The sequence below is a fragment of the Phyllobates terribilis genome, unplaced genomic scaffold, assembly GCF_046119375.1.
Source record: "Phyllobates terribilis strain yellow unplaced genomic scaffold, ASM4611937v1 Scaffold_5__5_contigs__length_657084704, whole genome shotgun sequence".
In the NCBI taxonomy this organism is placed as follows: Eukaryota; Metazoa; Chordata; class Amphibia; order Anura; family Dendrobatidae; genus Phyllobates; species Phyllobates terribilis.
In genome coordinates, this window is record NW_027362765.1 from 425,376,513 (window position 1) to 425,399,838 (window position 23,326).

The 23,326-nt window shown below is 43.3% G+C and overlaps 1 protein-coding gene across 1 annotated transcript in view; it reads left to right on the forward strand.

Annotated features, from left to right (window-relative positions):
* LOC141273422 (uncharacterized) overlaps window positions 1-23,326 on the forward strand; it is a 42,839-nt gene that overhangs the window by 4,549 nt on the left and 14,964 nt on the right. Inside the window, exons 2-3 of the mRNA XM_073685228.1 lie at window positions 18,193-18,268; window positions 20,817-20,948. Of these exons, the coding sequence (XP_073541329.1) occupies window positions 18,193-18,268; window positions 20,817-20,948 (208 nt within the window). The remainder of the gene's footprint in view (window positions 1-18,192; window positions 18,269-20,816; window positions 20,949-23,326) is intronic.

Below are 23,326 nucleotides of genomic sequence, written 5' to 3' on the forward strand. Positions count from 1 at the left end.
TCATTTGTCCAATAGTCTTCTTCCCCCGACTCCCCTCTACACACGAGCACTCTGCAGCTTCAGACAACTTTAGTCTGTGTAGGGGCCTTTAGTCTTGCATAGGTGAAATAAGTGCCAGATTATCAAATAATCCAGACTATTATTATAGCGCCATTTATTCCATGGCACTTTACGTGTGAAAAGGGGTATACATAATAAAAAATACAATAATCGTGAACAGTACAAGTCACCGACTGGTGCAGGAGGAGACAGGATCCTGCACGCGAGGGCTCAGAATCTACAAGGGATGGGTGAGGATACAGTAGGTGAGGGTAGAGCTGGTCGTGCAGGGGTATGGTGGAGCGAGGGTTACTGCAGGTTGTAAGCTTGTAGGAAGAGGTGGGTCTTCAGGTTCCTTTTGAAGGTTTCCACGGTCGGCGAGACTCTGATATGTTGGGGTAGAGAGTTCCAGAGTAGGGGGGATGCACGGGAGAAATCTTGCATGCGAATGTGGGAAGCCGAGTTAAGAGGAGTAGAGAAGGAGATCTTGTGAGGATCGGAGGTTGGGAGAGTAGGTCGCAGATGTATAGAGGAGACAGGTTGTGGATGGCTTTGTATGCCATGGTTAAGGTTTTGAAATGGAGCCTCTGGGCAATGGGGAGCGAGTGAAGGGATTGAGAGTAGAGCCCAGGGAATAGTGGGGGACAGGTAAATTTAACATAGCTATGTTTACCATCTTTTCAGTTAGCCATTAAAAGGTATCAACCACTGAGGACTCTCAGATTCCAATATTGGCCATGCACTAGTGTTTTTGCTGATCTTGCTTAAGGAATATACGGCTCCAGGAAATATTTCTGAGTTGGAGTCTTCAGGAAGTGGAGAGGGCTTGGATATGAGGTTTGTAGAAGAGATCAGAGTCGAGGGTTACCCCCAGGTACTTAGCTTGCGGGACTGGGGCAAGTGAGCTGCCATTGATTTTGATAGGTCAGTTGGGGGGCTTGAATGAAATGAAGGACAGATAACATTCTATTTTGTCCATGTTAAGTTTCAGAAATCGAGCAGAGACGTTTGAAATAGCAGACAGACATTGTGGGATTCTGGTTAGTAAGAGGTGATATCTGGTCCAGAGAAGAAAATGTGTGTCATCGGCACAGAGGTGATACTGAAAGCCATGGGACTCTGAGCTGTCCCAGGCCGAAGGTATAGATAGAGGAGAGCAGGGTCTTAGAACTGAACCTTGGGGAACACCGATAGGGGGCGAGATGAGGTATGTGCGTGGGAAATACTGAATGTCCGGTCTGTTAGGTATGAAGAGATCTAAGATAGGGCCAAGTCTGTGATGCCAAGAGATGAGGGAATGGTCCACTGTGTTGGAGCCAGGTGACCAGTCCAGGAAGAGGACAGTGTAGTGTTTCTTGGATTTGGTAGTTAGTAGGTCATTGGTGACTTTAGTCAGGGCAGTTTCAGTGGAATGATGCAGTCGACAGCCAGATTGTAAGCGATCAAAGAGGGAGTAGGAGGAGAGGTGGGAGGACAATTCAAGATAGATGTGTTCCAGTAGTTTTGAAGCATAGGGGAGAAGTGATTTGGGGCGATAGGTAGACACAGACGATGGGTCAAGGAGAGCTTTTTGAGGGTGGGTGTGACCGAGACATGTTTAAAGCATGAGGAGAATACACCAGTTAGTGGTGGGTTTGAGATGGGTTAGGGTGGGGATGAAGTCTGGGATGAGGTGGGACCGGGACTGGTGAAGTGCACAGTTGATATGTGATTTGGAGAGTAGAGAGGAAAGTTGATCTTCTGTAATGGTGAAGCTGGTTTTGAAGGAAAGCTGAGTAGTTATGAGGAGGGGCTGTGGGGACTGTAGGCCAAAGCTTTCTCTGATATCAATCTTGCTTGAAGAATGAGGCAAAGTCTTCAGCTGAGAAGAGAGGGAGGAGAGAATTGTAAGTGTTAAATAGCTGTTTAGGATTGTGAGACAGGGAGGATATGAGAGATTATTTATTATAGTGCCATTTATTCCATGGCGCTTTACATGTGAAGAAGGGGTATACATACAAGAACAATTACAATAATCTTGAATACAATGTGGCGGCGACTGGTACAGGAGGAGCGAGGACCCTGCCCGCGAAGGCTCACAGTCTACAAGGGATGGGTGAGGATACAGTAGGTGAGGATAGAGCTGGTTTTGCAGCATTATTTGTGGAGTGGTGGTTACTGCAGGTTGTAGGCTTGTCGGAAGAGGTGGGTCTTCAGGCTCTTTTTGAAGGTTTCCACGGTCGACGAGAGTCTGATGTGTTGGGGTAGAGAGTTCCAGAGTTGAGGGGAAGCACGGGAGAAATCTTGTATGTGATTGTGGGAGGAGGAGATTAGAGGGGAGTAGAGAAGGAGATCTTGTGAGGATCGGAGGTTGCGTGCGGGTATGTAGCGGGAGACTAGGTCAGAGATATATGGAGGACACAGGTTGTGAATGGCTTTGTATGTCATGGTTAGGGTTTTGAACTGGAGTCTCTGGGCAATGGGGAGCCAGTGAAGAGATTGACAGAGAGGAGAGGCCGGGGAATAGCGGGGGGATAGGTGGATTAGTCGGGCAGCAGAGTTTAGGATGGATTGGAGGGGTGCGAGAGTGTTGGAAAGGAGGCCACAGAGCAGGAGGTTGCAGTAGTCAAGGCGGGAGATGATGAGGGCGTGCACTAGTGTTTTTGCAGATTCATGGTTGAGGAATGTGCGGATCCGGGAGATATTTTTGAGTTGGAGTCGGCAGGAAGTGGAAAGGGCTTGGATATGTGGTTTGACGGCGAGTTCAGAGTCCAGGGTTACCCCAAGGCAGCAAGCTTGATGGACTGGGGAGAGTGGGCAGCCATTGACTGTGATGGATAGGTCAGTTGGGGGGGGGGGGGTTGAATGAGAAGCAGGTTTGTTTTGCTGCAGTGAGTGTGGACTTGAAAGTGGTGAGGGACTGTTTGTATGTGAAATGCTTGTTGGAATGGGATTTTTTTCAATCTTTTCTCAGCAACCCTGGAAACCCACCTCAGTTCTTTAGTCAGGCTGGTGTGCCAGGGTTGCCTGTTGATTGTGTGAGAGTGGCGACCTTTTGGAGAGCTGTTCCTGTTGTGATATATAAAGCGGAGGCAGCATCTGCATTGTGTAAGGAACCTATGTCTAGAAGAGGAAGAAGGGACTGTAAAGCAAGGTGTTTGAGATTTCTATGAGGGTATGCAAGTTTGTGGAGTGGGGATTGTGCACCCGGAGAGGGAAGAGAATGCGAGTAGGTTGTGGTCAGACAGGGGAAGAGGGGAGTTAAATGGGGAACAGATGCTGGTGAAGTTGAGGTCCAGTGTGTGACCCTCTTTGAGTGCCTGCAGAGGACCATTGAGCAAGACCGAAGAAGGAAGCTTATAGACTGCTGAGTGGGAAGTGTCAATGGGGATGTTGAAGTCGCCCATAATGACAGTGGGAATGTCAGTGGAAAAAAAATGAAGTAGCCAGGTGGTGAAGTTTTCAAAAAGGTGGTGGCTGGCCCCAGAGGGCAGTAAATGACAGCTGGTTGGAGGGGTAGAAGATGCACATAGTGTGTTCTTCAAAAGAAGGGAGAGTAACGGAGGGTGGCTGTGGAATTTGGGTGAAGGAGCAGTAATCTGACTGGAGAAAACCACCTCCTCTGCCAAGCTTGTTGCTGGGATGGGGTTGAGAAACATGGAATCCACCATAAAGTGCAGTTGGGATAGTTGTATCTGAGGGGGTGAGCCAGGTTCCAGTGATGCAGAGGAAGGAAAGATTGTTAGTAATGAAAAGATCATGGATGTAGGAAAGTTTGATACAGACAGAGCGTGCGTTCCATTGAACACCTGTTAGAGGGACTGGGGAAGCGGGGGCTGGGCAAAAGGGTATAAGGTTAGAAGGGTTGCGGAAATTTGTGATAGATCGTGGATGGGAGGTAGAAGTGACTATGGGGATGTTGTGAGGAGGACCAGGATTTGGAGAGATGTATATCACTGGCAGTGAGGAGGAGCAGAGAAAGTGTTAGTAGGTGGGAGAGGGCATGAGGTGGCTGTCTGTGTTTGGAGACACAGGATTTTATTTTGAGGAGGTGAGATGAATAGGGGGGATAAAGGGAGAGATGACAAGTGTATAGAGCGAGGCCACGCCCAATGGCTGGGGTGGTATGTATAACCAATACATACCCTCTGGTCCCGGGTCTCAAACCGCCGAATCCCTGAAGCGCACAGTGCATGTGCTGGGGGATTCATAAGTCTGCAGTCCCACAGAGTGACTGCAGATTTATCGGTTTTGACCGGACAACCTCTTTTAAGAGTGACTGCCAACGGGATCACTATAACTTACGCCAGAATTTGGTGCAGTTATATCAGAAATCTACTGCAGCTCATGAGTGATTTATTAGAAGATGTGAATTTTTCTTCGAGACTTCCTTGATAAATCTTCCCCCAGATCTGCATTCACATCGCTCTTTGGATTTTTGTTCGGTGAACTGTGGAATGCTGCGAAGTGCTCGCCCTGTGTAGCTTTAGGCATTCGGTGACACCATGTGTTCGGGGAGAGGGAATTGGTGCTGCCCTACCCTTTTTTTTTTTTTTTTCTTTTCCCCCTCTGTTCAGTTCAGAAGCATTGTATAAAGAAATGTAAACCACGCTATACTTTTTTCAGCTCCACCTACATAAAGCTGAAGCATTGTGTGACTATAGCTTAGATGACACATCCCCTGCTCTTACCTTCTTGGCTGCTGTTTTTGGCCCTCTAACTACAGTTATGGTGTTTGTTGTTTTTTTTCTACTGTTCCTTCCAGCATCACATATAAATGTGTGGTGTCAAATTAACCAAAAGTGAACTTTGTTGGTCATAGGTTGAATACTTGTCTGTTCTACAGCCAGCCCTGCTTCTTTTTTCCATATATTTTTTCCTTTAAATCTTTCTACCCCTTATTTGAGGACCGATTTCCAAATAGTTACAAATGCATGTTCGCATCCCCACTTTGTCTTTGTTGTAGCCTTGGTCTACAAAACAAGAACTCTTGGCTCTGTAGGTAGGAAGGTTTCCAGAAATGTTAGTTGTTCATGGCATATCCTGTGACTATCGAATAGACGGACATGTCCTGAACTGGATGTTTGCAGCCACTGACCCTCCCAATTTCCCACAATTTCTTGGATACATGCCTGTCTAATCAGTGATCTTACAAACCATGTTGCAAAAATCTAAATAGTTTTGTTAATAAAATGCTTATAAACTTCTCTTGTGTGGTTTTGTTCTTGTATGTGACCTGTAAATCTTTCTTAGAGCGCAGTCAGAAGGCTGTTTAAATCGGAACGCAGTGCTTGGACTGGCCAGCAGCTTTCCTGACCCGAGCATGACAGCTTTGTGTATTTCTATGCAGTTGTCATGCTCAGGTCAGGAGAGCCGCCGGCCAGTCTGCGCTCTGCATTCCGATTTATAGCCGGCTGACTGTCCTCAAGAGGGGTTTCCCGCTAAACAAATGTATATATTAAGTAATATACAGTGGTGTGAAAAAGTGTTTACCCCCTTCCTAATTTCTTATTCTTTTGCATGTAGGTCACACTTAAATGTTTCAGATCACAAAACAAATTTAAATATTAGACAAAGATGCAGTTTTTAAATGAAGGTCTTTATTATTAGTTGAAAAAGAAATCCAAACCTACAGAGCCCTGTGTGAAAAAGTGATTGCCACTCCCTTAAACCACATTTAATTTATGTTTTATCACATTTTTGGGAACTGGAGTTCAATTTCCCTAGCCACACACAGGCCTGATTACTGCCACACCTGTTTTCAATCAAGAAATCACTTAAATAGGATCTGCCTGACAAAGTGAAGTAGACCAAAAGATCATCAAACGCTAGACATCATTTTGCGATCCAAAGAAATTCAGGACCAAATGAGAAACAAAGTAATTGAGATCAATCAATCTGGAAAAGGTTCTAAAGCCATTTCTAAAGCTTTGGGACTGCAGCGAACCACAATGAGAACCATTATTCAGAAATGTCAAAAATACAGAACAGTGGTAAACCTTCACATGAGTGGCCGGCCAACCAAAATTACCCCAAGAGCACAGCAACGTCAAATCCAAGAGGTCACAAAAGACCCCACAACAACATCCAAAGAACTGCAGGCCTCAGTTAAGGTCAGTGTTCATGACCCCACCATAAGAATGAGACTGGGCAACAATGGCATGCATAGCAGAGTTCCAAGATGAAAACTACTGCTGAGCAAAATCAACATAAAGGCTCATCTCAGTTTTGCCAGAAAACATCTTGATGATTGGCAAGACTTATGGGAGAATACTCTGTGGACTGATGAGACAAAAGTTGAACTTTTTGGAAGGTGTATGTCCCATTACATCTGGCGTAGAAGTAACAGCATTTCAGAAAAAACATACCAACAGTAAAATATGGTGGTGGTAGTGTGATGGGATGGGGCTGTTTTGCTGCTTCAGGACCTGGAAGACTTGCTGTGGTAAATGGAACCATTAATTCTGCTGTCTACCAAAAAATCCTGAAGGAGAATGTCCGGCCATCTGTTTGTGACCTCAAGCTGAAGTACACTTGGGTTATGCAGCAGGACAATGATCCAAAACACACCAGCTAGTCCACCTCTGAATGGCTTAAGAAAAATCAAATTAAGACTTTGGAGTTGCCTAGTCAAAGTCCTGACCTTAATTCCATTGAGATGCTGTGGCATGACCTTAAAAAGGCAGTTCATGCTCGGAAACCCTCCAATGTGGCTGAATTACAACAATTTTGCAAAGATGAGTGGGTCAAAATTCTGCCAGAGCATTGCAAAAGGCTCATTGTCCGTTATCACAAACGCTTGATTGCAGTTGCTTCTGCTAAGGGTGGCTCAACCAGTTTTTAGGTTTAGGGGGCAATCACTTTTTCACACAGGACCCTGTAGGTTTGGATTTCTTTTTCCCTTAATAATAAAGACCTTCATTTAAAAATTGCATTTTGTTTACTTGTTTTTTGTGTAATATTTAAATTTTGTTTTGTGATCTGAAACATTTAAGTGTGACAAACATGCAAAATAATAAATCAGGAGGTGGGCAAACACTTTTTCACACCACTGTAGCTTATGACTACTTGTTAGTAGTTCTATTGGGCGAGGAGCCCTGTTTCTCTGCTAGGTGTCCCACTACGGGTTCTGGCTAAAGGAGTGTGAAGCCAGCTTGATTGCTTATCTCAGAGGCTAAGTCAGCCCCCTTCTCTGTCTATGCTTTGGGAAGAGGGTTAGCTTAGCTATTGAAATATGGACACCGCTCCGGTCACATGTCAACACAGTATAGGTTGTCCTATGAGCACAGGACTGAAAGTGAGCTGACTGAAACCCAGGATGGAGTGGAATAGTGAGGAACTTAACTTAATGAAACTGTAAGTTCAATAACTTGCTAATTAAATGTTTAGAGGTGTTGAGAACTCCCCCCCCCCCCCACACCACCACCACCACTGACGCTGAAAACATAAAGCCAAAAGTGCATAGTGTGAATGAGTTGGTGAGCATGTGTGACCACTGCTCTATTAAAGGGCTTGTCTGAGACTTTGACTTACCCGAAGGATAGGCCATCAATGTCTGATCAGTGGGGAGTGCCACAAACGGCACCCCCTGCCAATCATCTATTCCCAGCAGTCGCAGCAACTGATCAGTTACAGATCTGCACAGCTCCATCAACGGAACAGTGGCCGCAGCTGGGATACCGCCCCCTATTCGGATATGCAGTACCCGGTTGCGGCTACTATACTGCTGACGGATCTGTACTGTGCAGCTCCATAACTGAGCAGTTGCGGTCACCGCGAGCAGCTGATCGGAGGGAGTACTTTGTGTCACACCCCCACCCATCAGACATTGATGACCTATCCTAAGGCCACGTTCAGTATTTGGTCAGTATTTTACATCAGTATTTAACCCAAAATCAGGAGTGGAACAATCTGAGGAAAAGTACAATAGAAACACATCACCACTTCTGTATTTATTACCCACTCCTGATTTTGGCTTGCAAATACTGAACGTGTGAATGTGGCCTAAGGATAGGCTGTCATTGTCAAACTCTAGGACAGCCCCTTTAGCTGTCCACAACTCATATAGACCGGTAGTGAAGCAGTACTGGCATATACTAATCCTGATCCACTCGCTGCTCCATCCCAGGTCCCGGCCACCTCGCGTCCAGTGCTTGATTGCATCATTTCCTGTTGCGGCCTGTAACCAAAACTGTGTGTGAAAGTGATTGGCTGACTACGTATTTCATTATCTAACCCAGCCTGCCTCCCCAGTGTAGGGGCAGAGAAGGGGCTTGGCTTAGCTATTCAAATAATCAGCTGGCCCCATTCACGCACCTCCTCCAGCCAGAAATGGAGTAGCTAATGAAAGAACAGGGAACCCCGCGTATTAGTCTATATTAGTAAATTGTATCATTTATGGGTTGAAGATAACTTAGCAATTTTTTTGTGTTCAGCTACAAAATTCCTTTTACTGTAAAGCTGGCCTTGTTTCCCATAGAAAAAAAAATAGGCTTTCATTTCCTAAGCTACTGAGAAAAATAAAAAGTTTGCTGTCCTAGGTTACTATGACAGATTTCATAAATTAAGGCCAATGTTTGTTTGAAAGTGTCTTTAATCTACTCCTATAAAATGTATACTTGTGTAAATGTCAAAAATTGTCGTCAGCAATGAGATTGAGATTCACGTGTGCCATCACTACCATTTACTTCGTTAAAGGTGCAAGATTGTGCTCTTGTCAGATTTACTTCGGCTATAGATAGTATATTCAGTATTTAGCGTTCTTAGGCTATGTTCTCACGTTGCGTTTTTGCTGTGTTTTTATTATGCAAATTAAAAGCTGCGTTTTACAGTATCCAGGAAGAGGTATAAGATTTCAGAAATCTCATGCAAGTTTTCAAAATTGGAAAATTGCTGCGTTTTTGAAAACTGTAGCTTGTCAATTCTTGCAGTGTTTTTGCAGCATTGTTTCACCCATAGAAAGCGATCAATAAATGAAAAATGCCATCATCAATTTTTGTTTTGCTATTAAAAAAAACTGTGCAGGGACAGCAGCAGGATGTGAAACATTTATTTTGTGATTTTAAGTTTAAACCATAATGTCTTGGTCTCACCTGAGCATAGCTGTTAGTATTAGTGCACGTTTAATTAAATTAGTGACTTGTTAAAGTGAACAATGCCCAGCCAACTCAATGCCCAACCAGTGTGTGAAAGGAACAATGCCCGACCAACTCAATGCCCAACCATTGTGTGAAAAGGAACCGTGCCCGACCAATGTGTTAAAGGGGTATTCCCATCTCCAACATCCTATCACAATATGTAGTAGGTGTAATAATAATAATATTAGCAAATACCTTCCATTAGAAATGTAGCATAGTATTTTTGATTTGCTTACCCCATGTGCAGGCATCGCAGGACCTTAGGTATCCATGGTTACGACCACTGGCAACTTGCTAACTAAGGCTATGTGCCCACGATGCAGAAATGCTTCGGATTTTTTCCTGAGCGTTTCTGCATCTCCCTGGCAGAAAAAAAACGCATGCGGATTGTACATGCAGATTGTACATGTGTTTTTCCTGCCAGGGACATGCGGATGTGAAGCGTTCTTCACATACATTTCCGCATGCGGGTTGACAAGCGCTTTCCAGGCGATTTTAGCATCACTTGGAAAGTGCTTGTCACTTGGTCACACTATATAAATCCAAGCAACCGGCATGGATTTATATAGTGTGACCCGAGAGAGTGGTAAAAAAATAAATATATACTTACCCCCTGATGGCCCCCGGTGTCTTGCTTCTCTGCGTTCTCCCTTGCCGGCGGCGGTACACTGAAGGACCTGCCGACGTCAGCGTCGCGTGACCCGTCACATGACTGACGTCAGCGCAGGTCCTTCAGTCCATCGCTAGCTGCTGGCAAGTGAAGACAAGGAGACCGGGGGCCGTCAGAAGGTAAATATAATCTTTATTTTTTATTTTATTCTTTTTTTCACAGTTTTCTATGGTACCCGGGTCCGGAGGAGAGTCTCCTGTCCTCTAGACCTGGGTACCATCCGCACATTAGAACGCGTGTATTCCACATGTCCTTATCTAGTGATGCGGATTCCATGCGTTCTAATGCAAGTCAATGGCGGCGAAAACGCAGCACTTCCGCAAAATAATTGGTAGCGCTGCGTTTTTTTCCCGCAATGATAATCCGCAGCGGAAATTTCCGCAGCATGTGCACACCACATGCGGATTATCATTGGGGAACATGGCAGACCTTCTACCATACGTTTTTGCCTCTGCGGAAACGCTTAAAAAAACGCATCGTGGGCACACAGCCTAACTGTGACTTTATCAGTGGACGTAACCATGGATTCCTAAGGTCCTGCAATGCCCTGCACATGAGGAAAGAGACATAGTGAATCATAAAAACTATACTACATTTCTTATTTGGAGGTATTTGCTAATATTATTATTATTATTACACCTACTACATATTGGGATAGGATCTTGGAGATGGGAATACCCCTTTAAGTAAACAGTGTGTGACTAACTTCTCCCTGATGTTTTTACATATGCAATTGTGTATTTTTTCATGAACTCCTATAACTTTAGTTCACGGCTGCACTTCACACATGAATTCAGCATTTTGTTCAGAATTGTCACTATTTTTCAGACATGGAAAAAAAAATTTTTTTTACACTAAATTTGATCAAATTGCCCTATTTTCCAAAAATGCTTTTATGGTTTCACATATGTCTTTGCATTTGTAACTTAACACTGTGTATTGTTTTATGCTTGCAAGGTGGAAGCAAAGTTGAACTTAGGTTTTGCTGTGTATTTCAGGAACCCAGAGTGTTGTCTGCATCTCTTTTTTTAGTGCCAAGAGATCAGGTTTTGGCTGCAGCAAAAGCTCAACGTGTGAACATGGCCTAAGAGTAGATAACCGGAAACACTGCTAGTGTCGGCTTATTTTGCCTGCACTGTTAGGTTTTCTGTTTGGAGTAGATGCCTTAGGAAAGGAAGATTGCAGTTCTACAAACTGTAAGGAGTACAGGGGAAGTGCGAGATGGCTTGTGCAAAGCTTTAGAGTAGAATACTTTCAGGCCGGTTTCACACGGCCAGTATATTTCCGGTATCAGAGATGTCTGTATGTGTGTCACACTTGTGGCAATCTTGTGTCGCATCAGGATCACACGGGCCGGCGCCTGGTAATCAGTGTACAGTAAGCGCTGTTCCCAAGTGCTGAATGCTGCCCTCATCATGGTTCCTGCCGGTGCTGCGATCAGCACCAGCAGGGACAATGATGAGGGTAGTAGTAGTTTGCTCCCACAGTGTCCACCTGTAAAAATAAGATTAAAATAATAAAATCCATATACTCACCTGTCCTATGTGTCACCCGCTGTAATCCTCTGACTGCTGACGCTGGGGAGAATGAGAGGCTCCGGAGCTGCGCTCAGTGAGTGACAGGACACCGCTCCTGAGGCCCGCTCGCTGGAGCGGCTCATTCTCGCCGGCGTCAGAGGATTACAGCAGGGGACATATCCGGACAGGTGAGTATATGGATTTTATTTTAATCTCATTTTCACAGGTGGACAATGCGGGAGCAGACACTACTACCCTCGTCATTGTCCCTGCTGGTGCTGTTCGCAGCACAAGCAGGGGACAATGATGAGGGCAGCATTCAGCACCTGGCGCTTGGGAACAGAACTAACTGTAGCGCTTATTCCCAGGCGCCGGTACGTGTCACACTGATGAGACACGGATGTCATCCGTGTGTGTTCAGCGTGAGACACTTTTGCAGACCGTGCATCCGCAAAAAAATGGACATGTCAGCATGTGGCGCACACGGTCCGTGGTAACACGCTGACATGTGCGCAGACCCATAGATTTGAATGGGTATATGTGTGTGTCAGTGTCTCCAGTACTTGTGGAAACTGTTACCACACATACTGGAAACACATGTGTGAAAGAGCCCTCATACAGGCTTTATGGATTCCAACTCTGCTTTTTCATTTCTCACCATTGTCAAGATCTTTATATGCTATCAGTTGGTGGAAATGCATTTATCTAGTCCAGGCAATTCTCTGAGTTGGGCTGGGTTCAGACTACTCTGTATGCTGTCCATGTGAAAAACGCACAGCGCACGAGCCATTGTAAGTGAATGGGATAATTTAGATGAGCTTTTATCTGTTTTTTTTTTTTTTTGTGGGGGGGGGGGGGGTTTGTATGAGATTCATAGGGTGCATTCACATGTGGCGTTTTTGCTGTATATTTTATGCAGATTATTTGGTGTGTAAAATATGCAGAATTTTACAGTACTAGCATAATGAGATTTCTGAAATTTCTTGCACACGATGTTTTGGGATTTTTTTCTATTTTTTTCCCCCCATGCATGTTGTGTTTTTGGCAAGACGCAGCATGTCAATTTTTTTTTTTCAGTTCTAATGCCACCTATAGGAAGTAGCAATCCTAAAAGTCAATATCGACCTTTTAACAAGCTTTGTCACATGACTTAGGATAATATCCAAAATCTCAATTTGCAGACACTGTTTTGGGGTATTGCCCCTCGTCACTGCAAAGTGTGAGAGATGCTTAGATAGGTGGCACGAGTTCTAGTCCTCTATCTCTCTTAAGACACAATTTGCATATTTCCCAGAGGAGCATTGTGGCTTAAAAGTCTCCTCTCTTTGACATGCTTAACATGTCACTCTCCGCAAGGAGGAACGTTACCCCTTGGATATCCGACGCCTCTCACCCAGCCAAACCATATCTCACACTTTGCACTGATGAGGAGCAGTACACAGTGTCTGCAAATTGAGATTTTGGCTTTTATCCTAAGTCATGTGACAAGGCTCTTTAAAGGGTCGATATTGACTTTTAGGATTGCTACTTCCTATAGGTGGCACTAGAGTTCTAGTTCTCTTTCTCTCTGAAGAGATAATTTGCATAGCTCCTAATTAGAAATGTATAGAACTTTTCTACTTTTGCAAGGATTACAAAGGACCCACCATCTCCTGAAAACCTTCATGAAGTGAAAGGAGACTAAACCATAAAACCTTTCCCAAACACATAGAAGAACTTTAAAAATATATATATATATCCTGTTTAGTGGTAATATCTTTGGCCCTTTAAGAAAGTGAGACTGAAGCCTGGCTCGCTGCTGTTTCACTGTTTTGACAGCTGTGAGAATTCCTGTCTCCGAATTGGGAGATGCCAATGTGTGGTGGAGACGAGGAGTTTGCAGCGTGCAAATAGGGGTAAAATTTTTCCTTAGGGAGAGTGGCACGCCAAGCCTGGCATGTCAGAGTGAGGAGACTTTTATAAGTCATGCACGCTCCCCTGGGAAATTAAATATGCAAATTGTCCCTTCAGAGAGGAAGATGACTAGAAGTCTAGCGCCACCTATTGAAAGCAGCGATCCTAAAAGTCATTATCGACTTTTTAACGAGCCTTGCAATATGACATAGGATAAAAGCCATGCCAGAATCTCAATTTGCAGACAGTGTTTCGGGGCGTTGCCCCTCAGCAATGCAAGGTATGAAATCTGATTTGGCTAGGTTGAGAGGCTCTGGACTGGGGTCTAAGAGGTAACGTTTTCTCCTTGTAGAGAGTAACGAGCCAAGCCTGGCTTGTCAGAGTGAGGAGACTTATGTAAATACAACTATTGCTTACATAATGCTGAATGTTATTATAAAGAGGCACTGTAAGATGGGTTCCTGTGTATTATAAAGCAGCAGGAAGAGAAGGATATAATAGCAACTGAGGTTAAATCCTGGCACAACGCCTTGTGACTTTCCAGCACGTAGGAAGAGACTCCGGTTAAGGGTTTATGCAGATGTTGGTGATTTTTCTCGAACACTTTCCGTAAGTTGTTTGGATCATATTTTCTTCAGTGTTCGGTCAGTTTTTACTGTCAAGTGTTTCCCTGGTTTTCGTTATAAGCGAAAAACGAAAAAAAAAAACCTGGTTTCTCAAGCTTCAGTGAAAAACAGACCGTTATAGGATGGGATCAGAGCGCTGTTTTGAAATGCGTCAAATTTCTCTATATGATGCAGTATTTTATATGAAGACAGAATGACAGCTTTTATTATACGCAAGTCTAACAGGTTTCAGGTCACTTTTTATGCTTCTCCCATAACTGTTGTCATTTCTAAAGGGTATTTACCAATTCAAGAAGTTATTCCCTACACGACTGCTGGAAAGGGCCAGGCACTGTACTCGGCCGTCTTCAGCAGCTCCATAGATGATGGAGTGAAGGTATGTATGCTCGACTCTTGTGCCAATCAGACAGCCATTTTCACACTCACCGACCGGGGGTTCTAGAAGTTGCACCCCCACTAGCAATATGTTATTCCTTATGCTATCAATAGGATAACTTTGTAGAAACACTAAGTTTAAGGGTTGTTTGTTTTTACAAGCACTTTGCAACTTTAACAAGTATCAAACACGAGAATAAGGCTGTGTGCCCACGATGCATTTTTTAAGCGTTTCCGCAGCGGCAAAAACGCTGCAGGAACGCTTAAAAAACGTATGGTAGAAGGCCTGTCATGTTCCCCAATGATAATCCGCATGTGCTGTGTACATGCTGCGGAAATTTCCGCTGCGGATTATCATTGCGGAAAAAAAACGCAGCACTACCAATTATTTTGCGGAAGTGCTGCGTTTTCCCGCCATTGACTTGCATTAGAACGCATGGATTACGCATCACTGTATATGTAGATGCGCAATCCACGCGTTCCAATGTGCGAATGGTACCCAGCTCTAGAGGAGAGGAGACTCTCCTCCGGACCCAGGTACCATAGAAAACTGTAAAAAAAAAATTAAAAAAATAAAATAAAGATTATATTTACCTTCTGACGGCCCCCGCTGCGCTCGTCCTTTCGTGCCGGCAGCTAGCGATGGACTGAAGGACCTGCGCTGACGTCATAGTCATGTGACTGGTCATGCGACGCTGACGTCGGCAGGTCCTTCGGTGTACCACTGCCGGCAGACAGGACGGAGGGAATCAAGACTGCGGGGGCCATCAGAAGGTAAGTATATATTTATTTTTAACCATTCTTTATGGTCACACTATATAAATCCATGCCAGTTGCATGGATTTATATAGTGTGACCAAGTTGACAAGCCCTTTCCAAGTGATGCTAAAATCGCTTGGAAAGCGCTTGTCAACCCGCATGCGGAAATGCAAGTGAAGAACGCTTCACATCCGCATGTCCCTGGCAGGAAAAACGCATGTACAATCCGCATGCGTTTTTTCTGCCAGGGAGATGCAGAAACGCTCAGGAAAAATCCAGAGCATTTCTGCATCGTGGGCACATAGCCTAACTCTTGAGGGTGCAGATCGTCACTCTTAAAAGGAATCTGTCACCAGGTTTTTGCACCTAATCTGAGAGCAGCATAATGTAGAGATAGAGACCCTGATTCTAGCCATGTATCACTGGGCTCCTGGCTGTAGTTTTGTTAAAATCACCTTTTATCAGCAGGAGATTATCACTAGAGCACTAGTAAAGCTGCTGCCATGTAGTCCTCCATATTTGAGCACCTTATAGCACCACCACTCACTGGCAGCTTACTGCCTATGCACTGTGTACACAAAGTTGTCAATCAAAGGTGTAGCCGATGTGGGAAATCAAGACTTTTTTTTAGGACAACAAATATGCGACAATGATGTGTACCTGTTAATTCAAAATTGACATACAAAAAAAAATCACAAAATATATTTACAAAGTTTTTGAAGTCCTATAATGAACTCTGCAGATAAAACTCCTTATTCAGTGCAGTGTTTGGGGGAGGGAAAAAAATCCACTGACCTTTAAAAAAAAATTAAAACTGAAATTCTGTCTATGTAATATTTTGCTGTAGGCTTTTATGTAATATCTATAGTGGTTTTGTTCTTAAAAACATATAGGCAAAACAATGAAGAAAAATTTGTATTAAAGGGGTTGCCTACTATTTGGATTACACCTTCAATAATGTAATTCCCAGTGTAAAATAATAAAAAAAAAATGGACAACTCCCGCGCCAGTGCCGTTCCAGCGATGTCAGCGCTGAATCTTCCAGCATTTCCATGCCGCTACACCACGTGAGAACTACAGCCACTAATAGGCTGCACCGCTCCTATATCCATCAGGTGAAACTTGGATATTTGAAAGAATTGTGAGAACTGCAAACACTGATTGGTTGCAGCGCTCGTGTGGCTGTGAGGCCAGCACTGACATTGCCAAAACATTGCAGGTTCGGGAGGTGAGTATCTGTGTTTCTTATTTTAAATTTTACAGTAAGAACACACTTAATGAGGGTTTGTCCCATTAATGGAGAACACCTTTAAGCGTACTGTAGCTCATTTTCGAAAGTGGAGAGGTTTTTTGGGCCTTTTCACACTGTCTCTTCTTTTTCCTGCTTACTGTATGTGCAGAGAAAGCTCTTGGTGCTTCTTAACCTGTCTGGCGCCCCCCGGGCAGAGCTGGGGAAGAAGCTTACAGAGCAGGGATCCTTTAACATATTGACTCTCTGATTTTGTATATATCAATGGATACAGGAGGCAAAAAAAAAAGTCATTTAAAGGGGCCATGTATAAAACTAGGACAGGGGGTCTAGCATGCTGAATCCCACCAGTGTATGATGCACTGTTTAGGATTTTGCTCGTTCCCCCAGTAGTCATTATGTGACTGCTCATTTGTGTTTTGCATACTTGTGATCACGCGCGACCGATTTGTTTCCCACGACTCTTAATGGGCAGAAATGGAAGAGAAAATGGTCTGCCCCCGAGGAGTCTTACAGAGTGACGTCCAGCAGGATACTCCGTCCACACTGTCAGAAACAATCCACCAGTTTGGGAAAAGACAAGTTGAGAAAGGGGAGAAGAAAAAGGGACGATCAGCATAAATTTGGATGAAAAAGTACAATAATCATGTACATACCAGTAAACAGCCTGAAGACTGAAAATGCTGAAGACTCGTATTGTAGCCACTTCTCAGAACGATTTTACATTCTGTACATTTCATCAAGACATTTAGGGGGTTTTGCCTAAATTGGAGAAATTTCCGTCAGATCACAAGGGAATATTAGTAACTTTCCACCCTGGGGCATCAGTTTGAGTAGTACATCTCAGATCTAGAGGACCGTGATCAGTAATTTTTAGATTTGTCCCTATGTATGAGTTGTGCGGATGTGGGCTAGAAATACACGTGAAGATCCAACAGGTAGAAAACTGATCGGTTCCACTTTAGTACCTGTGGGATCCATCCTTGCTTTGTGCATGTATAAGTCCAGTCTAAGGCTATGTTCACACCGCTCTCGTTTTCTTTTGCTGCATTATTTTGGGGCACAATACATTCATGATTTATCTAAAGTATATGTTTAATAAAGTTAGTTTTATTAAAAAATTGCTGCAGCAAAAACATGTTTGTTGTTTTTTTTGCACTTTCTTGTTACTTTCTATGTGTAAAAAACGCACAAAATCTACACAATGCAGATTAAAAAAACAACAACAAACGCTGCAGTTCTCAAATTCCATAAAAAAAGCGTATACATAAGATTACTGACATTTCATAGCTTTTGTTAATACTTCTTATTTGTATTAATGCTGCAAAAACGCTTCATGTGAACATAGCCTATTGGATTTTATACACGACCAGTTTATGGTTTTTTTTTTTGGTTTATGTCCTTAATAATTTTCACCCTGTCATCATCAAAAATTATGGCAAATACCATATTCGAGCAATAATTTCTACTTTATTTTTCTTTCTGACACTCGCAGTACTTAACTAAAAAGTAGGCAGAGCTGGGTGGAAGGGGTCCAGTCCAACGAGCATGCTACAATATACACTCATAGATGACGTAGATTTTATTTTATTTATTTTTTCCACAAGAGACGCACCTTTTTAGTAAATCAGGCACATTTCACAATCGTGGTCTATTTGTTCAGATCAGCGTTAAACCCTGGATTTATTACATTTGATTCAATGTGAATAATTCCTGTAGCTCGTTCCTTTGGAGGTTTGGAGCCACCCTTGTGGCTGATGGATACCGCAGCACTTGATGAAAGGGGACTACCCTTTTACTTTGTGAATAATAAACTAGGGAGAGCGATGATAGTGAGAAAAGATATCATGTCCGATGTAATTGATTAAAGTTGAGTTTAAATATTTTCACCCTGAAAAATTACAATAAATATATATTTGCAATGCTAAATTCACTTTTTCTTCTGCAGATGGCGCTCTTTGAAAGCAATTGGACAGCGGGTGCCGGGGGCTCGATTTATTGCCTTTAAAGTACCACTGAAAGGGGTAAGATGGAGTGCATGAGGAGCGCCAATCAATGTATACTATACTGTGTAACCCACAGCAATAATGCAATGCAAGGGTCCTGGTGCTGCAACGGTTAAGGCGTCTTTTTCCCTATGAAATGCCAATGTCACTCGAATTTGAAAAGTTGAGTCGTTGCCTCCTTCAAGTCATTAGTGCAGAATATATTCCTCTGACCACATGCATGGCTTTCCCTGTACACATGGACAGCACCACGCCTGTCCAAAGGAGGATTACGGACTGCACTATGGTTTGTGGTCTTTGAACTGAGGCGATCCTCCTATTTTCCAAGACACCCATAGTACACCAACTTGGATGGCCGGGACCACCATAATCTAATGTGTATAGATCCCTGTAAGTCAGCTATATTCATGAAAGGGGACCTGTCACCTGTTTCATGCTGCCCAAACCGCCGGTAGCACGATTGCCACCAGGTCTATTACTGTCGGAAACTCTCCAGCATTTCCGAGAAAATATACTTTGAATATCCAACCATAGCAGGAGATGAGACTAGTCCAGCTCTGCCTTTGGCCGGCTTTTCCTAGCGCTGCTAGAGTTGATTTACAGATCTCTTCCAATGGGAGAGATCTGTCAATCCCCGAAAGCAGCACAGGAAGAAGCCAACCAGACTAGTCTCGTCTCCAGCAGTAGTCCTTGGTCGGATCTTCCTCTGAGACCTGCACTGATCAGCAGAACAGGAAATTGTTATCCCTGACGGGGCACTTTTATCCTCAGTCCAAAACAGAGCACCAGGTCAAATGTCGAATCACTGTTTAATTTATTCTGTTCAGGGCTGGCGAAAAAAGGAGCGCACAGCACTCAACAGCCCCATAGCGAATAAATGGAGTGGCGGTCTGGTGTTTTAACTGGACAATCCCCTTTAATGCCCATTTTTTAGAGGGGTTTTCCAGCCACAAAAAAAGAGAAAAAATAATAATTTTTGTAATATGTCCCTAACCCCCCTGTTATCTTTTATTTTTCTTTAGCTCCCCTTCAATCCCCTGCAGCCATCCTTGTGGTCTGTGTATAGTTTATATCCTGAACTTCCTGCCAGCTCTGCTGTGCTGACTAAATTTCTCAATGTGCATGGCTGTTTGGCTCCTCTGCCAGAGCTGTATCTGTCCCACACCTCACACATTCCCACCCTCTGTGCCCGCCCTCTGTATCTACAAAGCACCATCCTGAGACTCCTACACAGTCTCAGGATAGAGAAACAGTGAAGGCAATGATTTATCCATCTTAACACTCCTAGTATGCACTCGCCTGCATTCTATAAGATTACAGGTGCAGACACTGGCATCACCCAAGCTCCGTGTACTGCAGCGGAGCATTGAATTGTATTTATTGTTAAGTAATCTTTCACTCTGAAACGCCCAGGACCATTCCCTCTGGTCAGAGTTACATATTGCATAAGCCTGCAATTGCCCCTATGGTTTCTCCCTATTTCCCTGCGAAACTTGCTGAGGATCACTGGCCATGCCCCCATGACATCACTGCACAGAGCATACTGCTCTGAGACCCACCCCCTGCATTCATGGCTGTACTGGCCACGCCCCCATGACATCACTGCACAGCGCACTGCTCTGAGACCTGCCCCCTGCATTCATGGCTGTACTGGCCACGCCCCCATGACATCACTGCACAGCGCACTTCTTTGAGACCCGCCCCCTACATGCAGGGCTGTACTTGACATTCTATGTTCTGTTTAAAGCTCAGACAGAAAATCCCTGTGCTCTGTACGGACTGTAGCAGGATGTGAGGAGCTGGAGTCACATCACCACATGTGGCAACTCACGAACAGAGCAGAATTTTAAGAAGTAAATTCTGAAGTTTCTCCATTACATTAATGCATTAGTAATCTGTGTGCCTGGAATACAACTTTAAAGGTATTGTGTAAACAACATCTTTTTCAGGCTGATTCCGCCTGAAATTTGCATGAAGAAGTGAAATGCTAAAAATAATTTTACATATATACTGCAACGTGAAAACGACTTACTGTTCACACGTTCAGTCTTTTTGAGATTTTTTTAACTGCTTCAGGCTTAGAAAGCCATGAAGCTGCTAAAAGAAGTGATCGGTCCATTCTTCAGCTGCTCACTAATTTTATACAATTAAAAACAGACACCAGTGGCAAATCAAACCAAAGACGCCCGAAATAAAACTCCGTTGGTGTTTACCTTCTGCTTCAAAAACAGTGTGATCCGCCGGCGTCTAAAGGAGGACATGAGGGCATGACCCTACGTTTGACCCAATCCCAAATGACACAATTAATCTGACAATGTGACTTGCACCAGAAAAGAATCTACACCCAAGATTAGGTAAAAGTTAACTGGACCGTCTAATTTTTTTCAGGATTGAACAATTATATAAAGTGTATGTGACAGACCCCACTATTTGCCATAGGGGTGAGAGATAAATTGCTCAAACAGCCCCATAAAATAGTTTTGCACATGTTGTATTTTTACTGTATATTGAATTTCTTCAGCCTGTGAGGAGTATCGGCTGTACACGTCTTGTGTCTTCCTTGCAGGTCAATAATCAGCGTGTAACACAGAACCAGAAGTTTACACCTAAAGATTTAATTACCTCAATCCGCTCACAAAATGAAGACTTGGGACTGATCATAGACTTAACGAACACTGAACGTTACTACACCACTAAGGTAAGAGGAACGATTTCTGTATCAGTGAGATGCCACTTAACCCTTTCACGACCTTTGACGTACCCAAACATGATGGTTGGATTGATGTATGGATACATCCTGGCGATTGTACGGGCACAGGAGCTGTGACAGCCAAGACCCAGCTGCGACCGCCCCCAGCTGTTTAACCCCCTAAATGCTGCGATCGATATCGATCACAGCATTTGGGAGGCTAAGAGAGTGAGGGGGCTCCCTCTCCCGTCCGAGCGGCGCCCCCACGATGTCATTGCGAGGTCGTCATGAAGACCTCCAGGTCTGCCAGCTACAGCAAACCTCTTAGACCATGCCAGGAACATGGTCTAAGAGGCTTTTGTCAGTGGCAGCACTGACAAATATAATTGCAATGCATTATACCAGCAATCAGACTGCTAAAAGTTAAAGTCCCATAGAGGGACAAAGTAAAAAAGTAGAACTATAAAGTAAAAAAAAAATTTATACATCACAAAATAAATAAATTTAAAATATTGAATATATTATACCAATAAATGCGTATATTTATGTAAAAAAGAATAAACAAATAAAATACACATATCTTGGTATTGCCGCTTCCGGAACAACCCGACCTATAAAACTGTGACACTAGTTAACTCCTTCAATGAACACAGTAAAAAATAAAAAAGTGGCAAAAAACTATGCTTTTTCATCATACTGCGGAACAAAAAGTGAAATAAGCTGCGATCAAAAAGACGAATGTGAATAAAAATTGTACCGCTGAAAGTCATCTTGTTCTGCTAAAAAATAAGCGCCGAAACAGCTACATCAGCGGAAAAATAGTTATAGCTCTGCGAATAAAGTGATCCAAAAATAATTCTTTTTTCTATAAAAGCTTGTGTAAAACAAAGATATAAATATCGTATCGCTCTAATCGTACTGACCCGAAGGATAAAGCTGTCTTATCACTTTTACCACATGGTGAATGGCATTAAAAAAAAAAAAATTACTGTTTCTTTTTTCCTTCTGCCTCTTAAAAATCTGAATAGAAAGTGATAAAAAAAACGTTGTGTGCCCGAAAATGGTACCAAAAAAAATCCACAAAAGAACAAGCAGTCACGTGTCGGCTGAAATATGGAAAAATTATAGCTCTCAAAATATGACGATGCAAAAACAAAAGTGTCTTTTAGTGTGTGACAGCAGCCAAACATAAAAAATAATATATCGCACTGACTCAAAGAATAAAGTCGTCTAATCGCTTATACCGCACTAGGAAAGGCGTAAAAATAAATAAAACCAATTCTTCACCTGCTGTTGATTTGTTCATTCTGCCTCCCAAAGATCGCAGTAAGGCTCAGCTCACATCTATGCTGAGCGCTTACATCAGGGTTTCCGTATATATAGGAAATACTTGATTCAGACGGAACCCCCTGCGGAAGATTCCCTGTAATGAGGCGGATGGAGAAACTGTGGACTCTGCTCTTCCTATGATCCAGCGGTGTCAATCTTTTTAGAATCGCGTCACTCTGAGATTTAGATGAAAACCCTGATATAAGTGCTCAGCTTAGAGCACGGGATAAACGTGATCCAAAATCTTATGTAAAAGGTACTAGGAAATTCTGCGCTCCTTCCCTCCCAAGTCTGCTTGTATGGCTAAGCAGTAATGTACAGCCACATATAGGGTATTTCTACATTCAGCAGAAATTGTGTGGCAATTTTTGGTGCCATTTTTACCGTGTGAAAATGTAATCTAGGGCTAAAACAAAATTTTTGTGGTAAAAATGTAATTGTTTTTTCTTCACTGCCCAATGGTATACATTTCTGTGACACACCCGTGGGGTCAATATGATCACTGCTCCCTTAGATGAACTCATTGAGACATGTAGTTTGTAAAATGAGATCACTCAGAGGTTCTGGCACCTCGGAGTCTCTGCCAATGTGACATGGCACCCTCAAATTATAACGGCCAAATCTGTAGTTCAATATGGCGCTTCTTCCCTTCTGAGCTTTGCACTGTGCCTCAAAAGTAGTTTTTGACCAAATATGGGGTATCAAGCGTACTCAGGAAAAATCACATAACAAATTGAAACATTCATTTTCTCCTATTATCCCTTTTTAAAATTGAAAACTTGGGGCCAAAGCAACATTTTAGTAGAAAAAAATGATAATTTTGCAGTGACCCCGCCCAATGTTACACAATTCCGAGAATCACCTGAGGGTTAAAAATGATCACTATTCTCCTAGATGAATTCCTTGAGATGAGCAGTTTCTAAGTAGGGTCACTTGTGGGGGTTTCTGCTGTTTTGGCATCCGCAATTAATTTGTCAAAATTGGGCTTCAGTATTCAATTGGTGCTCCTTCCTTTCTGAGCCCTGCCATGCGCCCATACAGTAGTTTTCCACCACAGA